General features: G+C 35.9%; 1 protein-coding gene across 1 annotated transcript; it reads right to left on the reverse strand.

Moving 5' to 3' along the window:
- Window positions 1-490: 490 nt before the first annotated feature.
- LOC142551901 (U-box domain-containing protein 52-like) lies at window positions 491-5,718 on the reverse strand. The gene is given in 11 exon segments (XM_075661381.1): window positions 491-740; window positions 854-1,609; window positions 1,888-2,316; window positions 2,454-2,555; window positions 2,989-3,020; window positions 3,023-3,285; window positions 3,547-3,613; window positions 3,707-3,915; window positions 4,008-4,129; window positions 4,990-5,105; window positions 5,505-5,718. Coding segments are annotated over 11 exon segments (2,271 nt in total). The 5' UTR covers window positions 5,632-5,718; the 3' UTR covers window positions 491-692.
- Between the last annotated feature and the right edge of the window lie 1,196 nt (window positions 5,719-6,914).

Genomic DNA, 6,914 nt, shown 5'->3' on the forward strand with positions numbered 1-6,914 from the left:
GGATTGGACTTACAGAAGGCTAATTGATATCTTTCTTAGAAAAAGGTTCCGGAGAAATCAAATCTTTTGGAATCACCGATGACTTGACGATTGACCTGTATCTTTGTGAGGAAACTTTGATACAAAAACTTTCTGAGGAGAACTGGCACCTCTTTATTCATCACTCATACTCAAATCATAATTTTGATCTACCTTCCAAATAATGAGCATTCTCTTTAACTTTTATCTTTGAGCTAGAATCTAAGGGCAACTTGTGATGAAAGTAAAATTGGAAACCTTAGGGTAATACAAGATATTTAGTGCATATTAAGAATCAAGACTCTTGAAGAATACACATTATTTATTTATACCATAATTGTGTATTGACAAGCTCATTGTTCTAATTTAACAGCTAAGATAAAGAAATAAACCATCAGGGCCTGCTATATATTTGGCATATGCTGTTGAGAAAATTAGTTTCAAGACTTCTTAAACAAATGCAAAAAGGATTTAATTGAATTTCAGAATGATTCCCTGAAGAATGGGATGAAATTGAGTTTGTAACCTTCATTGTCAGCTTTGTTTTACAGTTTTTTGGTTTATTTTCCTCCCAAACAACCATTTGAATTTGACTAATTTGTTGGCATTTGATTGTCTGGAATGGATCTTGTGACTTAACAAATCCTTGTGCTTTGCGTTCCTGTGACTGAACTTTATTTTTTATTACTGGAACTGGAGGAAAGTATTTGATATCCACTGACCTGCAAAAAGTTGATAACAATTTATGTTTTTGCACAGGTTGTAGTGTCCCATTCTACTTTATTCTAGCGGGAGTTTTTGGGTGAAAAAATCTTATATTAAACTGCAAACTCACTTGAGATTGAGACTGTCTGTGATTTGGTGAGGTCTTTGGACTAGTAATTTGTGCAATGCTAGACATACTTTCTTCAGCAAAAGCTCTTAACCTCTTAAGCTCGGGCAAAACCACAGTTCCAAGATCTGGCCTATCTTTACGCCTCAATTCTGTGCACTTAAGGGCTAGCTTTGCAAAAATCTTGGCCTCTTCTAATGGCCAATCAGTAACTGCTGGGTCAAGCATGTCAGCAAAAGTTCCCCTTTCAATGGCCCTTTCAATGTGATGAGTCAAACCCATTGGGGATTTGGCAGTTATTATTTGAAGAAGCATTACTCCAAATGAGTACACGTCAGACTTTATTCCGAGCATGCCAGTTTGCTGATATTCAGGATCTATGTAGCAAAAAGTTCCAGCTGTTGAAGTCATGAGATATTGTGTGGCATTGTCAGCTACGGATGGAGGAACAAGCCTTGCCAAGCCAACATCACTGATCTTGCTTACGAAGTTACTGTCTAGCAAAATGTTTCCTGGTTTCAGGTCTCTATGTACTAGTGGCTCTGGCTTGGTCTGGTGGAGGAAAAGGAGGCTAGTGCCGATTTCTGCTGCTATTCGGAATCTCAGTTGCCAAGAAAGCACTGGATTGTTTCCTCGCCTGAAGAGACAGTCGTCCAAACTACCGTTAGCCATGTATTCATAGACTAAGCAGCCATACTCAGAGCATGCTCCAAGGAGGAGAACCATGTTGGGATGTCGGATGCAACTCAGAACTTCAACCTGCATCGAGGGTTTGAAGAATGCTAAATATAAGAACTATGGCTCGCTTTATTTCAATGAAGTTTGGCATCTTTGTTTACCACATTAATCATGCTAGGGCTTGTAGGAGGCATTGTATCTGCGAACTTACTTAAGAAACAATACGACCATCTGTTTCCATTCAAGATAAAACCTTTTATCCCATTAATCTAATTGGATTATGTGTGTCAAAAGTTTAAAACTATTCTAAAGAGATATCAGTTGTAACGGTATATATTTTTTCATTTAGAGTTTCATACCTCTTGCTGAAACTGCGATCTTCCTTGTGCTGCATCTGGACGAAGAACTTTTATGGCCACCGGCGTATGATCCAGGTAACACTTGTACACTGGACCGTACCCACCTTCCCCTATTTTACGAGTTTGTGAGAAGTAATCGGTGGCTGCCTCAATCTCCTCAATTGTGTATTTCCGATATCGAGCATCACCATGTGCTAACTTTTGCAGCATTTTCTTCTTCTCCTCTGCTTCTTTGACTGCTTTCATTTCAGCATTCATTCTTTTGTGTGCTTCAAGTTCAGCTATTTTTTGAGCTGTTTCAGCTCTCTCAATTGCTGCCCTGCACTTCTCTTTTTCCTTCTCTGCCATCGCCAATGCTGCTTCCTCTGCTAGTCGGGCCTCTCCTAGTTTCTGTTGTTCTTCCATTTTCCAGCGGTTAAGTTCCAGTGCCTACACAAATATAGAAATCTGATTCAGGAACGGTATATGCTTTGATTTTAAATGTTCCATTTTGCTGCTAAGTTTTATTTTTGCGACTTTATATAACTTTGTTAAAGAGTTTAAATATTTTGAATGGTGAACCATACTTTCTGTTTTGCACAAAGAGCTTCCTTGCAGGCTGTGCTGTACATATCCATTGTCTGTTTGAGTTCCATCTTCAGCCTGGCCATCTCTGCCTCTACATCATCCTGTATTTTTGGAACATTTGAGGCGAAGTTTTATGCATGGTGTACGCCATATATTCTTAGCTAACAGTATACTACATATAAGGTAGCGATCAACATCGAATTTTCTATAATATTCTGTGAGTTACATCTCAAAAAATTTTAGGACCTTGTCAGTTTCTAGGGAATGCTTCCTTTGATATCAGACAAAATTTTGGGATGTGGTAAGAGAAAAATGATATGGTAATTGAACATAATATTGAAAGAGTCCACAAAGGATAATCGTATAAGGAAAGAAGACTTTGTGTTGGAGATGCTTCGAGAGGAAATATCTGGGGAATGGGACAGCAAATCAATTCTATCCATTTTTTAAAGATAATAAATATAATCTTTGAGATTCTTAGTTTTTCTTGAAAATAACGAAATCAACACCTGTCTATGTTGTCTGTATACATACCAGGGTCTGGGATCCAGACCATGAATAATTTCACTTTCTTGTGAGCTCGATGAGAAGATTCCGAAGCTGTAATTTGCATCTGATGACATGGTATTAGAGAATGAAGATCCAAAACTCGATCGGTTTTCTGCGTCTGAGCTGTTTGACAGACGAGAGTTCGTAGACATATCATGATCTAGTGTGTGAATCATGCGCTCGGTGCTTGGCCTGCCAGAGCTCACATATGATAGGTCCGTATCAAGCATAACAAAATCTCCATTAGATCTGTTTGAAGCATTTCCTCTGGTAAATGGTGACCTGTATTAGTAGCAGTGCATGTTAGTTCCTCAAGATATGGTGTGGCTTCTCATCCAGTTTTTAAAAACATGCATTTCATTGTATTCTTACATGAGATGAACTTTTCCTCAGATTTCACGAGAATTTTTTCTTATTATAAGAGTCGTCCTTTACCAATACACATTCAACATTTTTACTATATTTGCTATGTTTTCCCATTTTGTAAACGAACAACTTTATCTGACTTCTTAATAAAATAATCTAATTCATCAGTCATCTTACTTGATCGTGTCTATCTCATCCATTGTTGTCTTAGATGCCAATGGCAGCGATTTGTCGGCTGTATTTCCTACAGACACCGCAAAGTTCAGTTTTCTTTATCCAGGATTAAACAATAATAACGAAGCTGAACATGTAAGTTTACCAAATGCCTGAATCATACCTCGTGTTTTGTTACTTTGCATGAAATGTGCGTCAGTTGAACCAGATTGTGGATTAACTTGATTCTGCAATTGATATGGAGATTCTTTTGGGACGGTAAGGGAGGCAGACCTGACCGATGATATCTTCCCCTTGGAAATGACATAAACGTTGCAAAATTCAGGCGCCCCGTTGGACACATTGCCTGGGATATCAACAATCTTGAATCTTCTGTGTAAAGAAATTTATGAGTTTTCTTCTGATATGTCTGTAAATTCTCGCTTTATTTTTTATGTTGATGATAGATTAGATAGATTTATCACCTCATGAAGCCATTCTTAACCGTGGAGCCGACAACCAAATCCTCAATCAAGTTGTTCTTTACATAATCGATGAGGGCTCTGGCTACGTCGGTGTCTTCTACTACTTCTTCATTGACTCGTATCTGTTCACAGAGAATAAATATCATGTGATTGGAATTACGTTCAACAAACTTAATTTCATGATACACTAGTTTAATTTCTTTACATTTCTTGATTGAATATGGGTGCAAATAAATAGTACTTGATCTCACGAGCTTGGCTCGAGAGAGATTTCACGAACCCAACTTGGGCATATAAGTTTTTTCTTGAATATTTTCTTGACTTCAGACATGAACACGACCACTTTACACGGAATAATTATGTTACAGATGATACAGATAATATTAATTTTTATTTATACTATGAAAATAGAAAATTATTTTAAAACAACATTCGAGGGTATGAACCTGCTCACATGCTAAAAAAATCTTGAATTTCATTAGGCTCGAGGAAAGAGACAGCATGACTCATATTACACCCTTTTCTTGGATTTTCCCATTCTTATATGATGTCGATCAAAGTCAAGGAACACAGAGTTAACATGGTTGTATGGTATGTAAAGAAATTGTAGCAAAATTTAGGACAAAGATCCATAGCTATTTTCAAACCTTTGAGGACAAAACTAGTGCCCGTACACCAACATACCCTTGACTCTGGATATTTTTCCATTCTGTTTTACAGTTGAGCAAAAAACTATAATGTCGTACGCTCAACACGTCTATGCTAATTATGTATTATTCTTGTGAGATCGTCGAAACATAGACTTTGTGAACAGGCAAGGCAAGTGAATTTATGATCTGAAATTTAAGGATATATGATCCTTTCCCCCCATGACTATTGTCTTTTATTTTCCCCATTGATTACTCTTTTGCATATTCAATGGAAGCCTTCGATGAAAAAACAGTCAGAATTATTATGAAAATACATGCATGGAATGCCTTACATTCTTGCGGGTGCAGAAGCAACGAAAAGGAAAGAAGAGCTCCTTGGTTTGGCCATCAATCGGCACGTTAACCTTTGATACTTTTGAAGCATCCTCGTTCCCTGAGAAACTTCCCACTGTGTATCCAAAAGTAATTTATGGTCAGAGAAACTATAACATGAATATTGTCATGAAGCTACTGCATAACATTCTTCCCTGTTTTTTTCTTGGAGGAGTAGACAATAATCCCTTTATTCTGAAAAATTGTTTTGATTGTCGGAATTAGAAATTTATTGAAAGGGGAGAAACTAAAAATAAAAAACTTCAAAAGTATTAGAGCGGCAAAATCCAAATCCTGTTTTTCCTGTCACCCCTACGATCGCCTATGGCAGTGATAGAAACGATGAATGCATGCATGCCGGGATAGACTAGCAGGACATTTTTATCTATAAGGTGTACAAAATAAATTGATTAAACATCTGAGTCTGTTGCTGCATGTGGAGAGATTGAATGAATGTAGGATTCAAGAACATTACCTGAGGCAGGCTGCTTGAGCTTGACATGGAGCAGGGTTACAGTTTTCCCTTTGGACAAGAGATGATCGACTGCCCATTTCAATGCACCTTGGCTTCCTTTGTCCTTGTCTATGGCAACTACCACCATAATCTCCAACCTTATAAATAATTCAACCTTTGGATTTCTAGTTCATTAATTTGTATCTGAATTCAATTCTTGGATGATATCTCTTTTTTGCCTTTGAAGCTAGCTCTCTCTTTTTCTCTGTTGCGCTAATTATATATTATTTGCTGAGAATTTGGAAAAATCTATGCATTGGAATTTGGACAGGGTACTAAGTATCCTCAAATAAATGAAAACCCTTTTTATTTTATTCATTTGTGGTGGGTTTTTGCGGATAATAATTCATTGGGTTTTCTTTTGTTCCGAATAAATTGGGTTTTATAATGATCTTGTGACCATTAATACTGAGATCTGCCATGGTTTTTCTCCTTTGACCCGCAGTGTATGAGGCTGGCATTAGAGAGCATTTCCATATTTGTGTGATGGTCACGAGTCAAATTGACAGATCGTTTGACTTTCATAGAGGTCTCTTTATTATTTTGGAAGGGAATTTATGCAAATTCTACCAATATTTTGTATTTTGAGTTGGCTTGAAGTTTGATATGAAGATGGATGGAAGGATAAACGATTTAGAGTTTGATTTTCTTCATGAAGCTACTGCATAACATTCTTTCTTACGAGATGTAATTTGACATTTAGTATTTAATTTTAACAAGAAAACTATTTATCAACTACAAACTACTTTTAAGAAAACAAAACGAACCAGCAATAACTTGGTTGGGATAGAAATAAAATATTAATAAAAATATTTGGTGGAAGGATTATTTGTATACATCTATTTTCTCTTGATAAAAAAATCAATATAAATAATCTATTATTTAATTTTAATTTCAATTTAAATTAGATACAACCAATTATTGACTATGTTAGGAGAGAAATCTATCGATATTTGATATTTATGTTCTCATGTAGTTTAAAATATTAAGTGTCAATGACAAATGCTCGATTTTCATGGATTATAAAAAAGTATAACTACTATAAAGAAGATCGTTGGATTTAATTATTGTCGTTGCTAGGATAAAGATTGACATGTTTGGACTGTTATATAATTTAAAATATATGAGTTGTATCGTTGTCATCGGCTATAACTTTTGATAAATCACGAAAGTTTGATACAATATAACTACTTTTCTTCCCAAAATCACTTTTAGAGCAAAATTTTCATGTTTTATTAAAAATTATACTATCCGTTCCTTTATATTTACTACAAGACATGTACGTGCGTTGCACGTGTGGAACATACAACAACCGTAATTTCTAAATTTTTCATGATATATTTTGAAATTATAAAGATCTATACATAAATC

This window comes from Primulina tabacum, chromosome 7, assembly GCF_025594145.1.
Source record: "Primulina tabacum isolate GXHZ01 chromosome 7, ASM2559414v2, whole genome shotgun sequence".
Classification (NCBI taxonomy): Eukaryota; Viridiplantae; Streptophyta; class Magnoliopsida; order Lamiales; family Gesneriaceae; genus Primulina; species Primulina tabacum.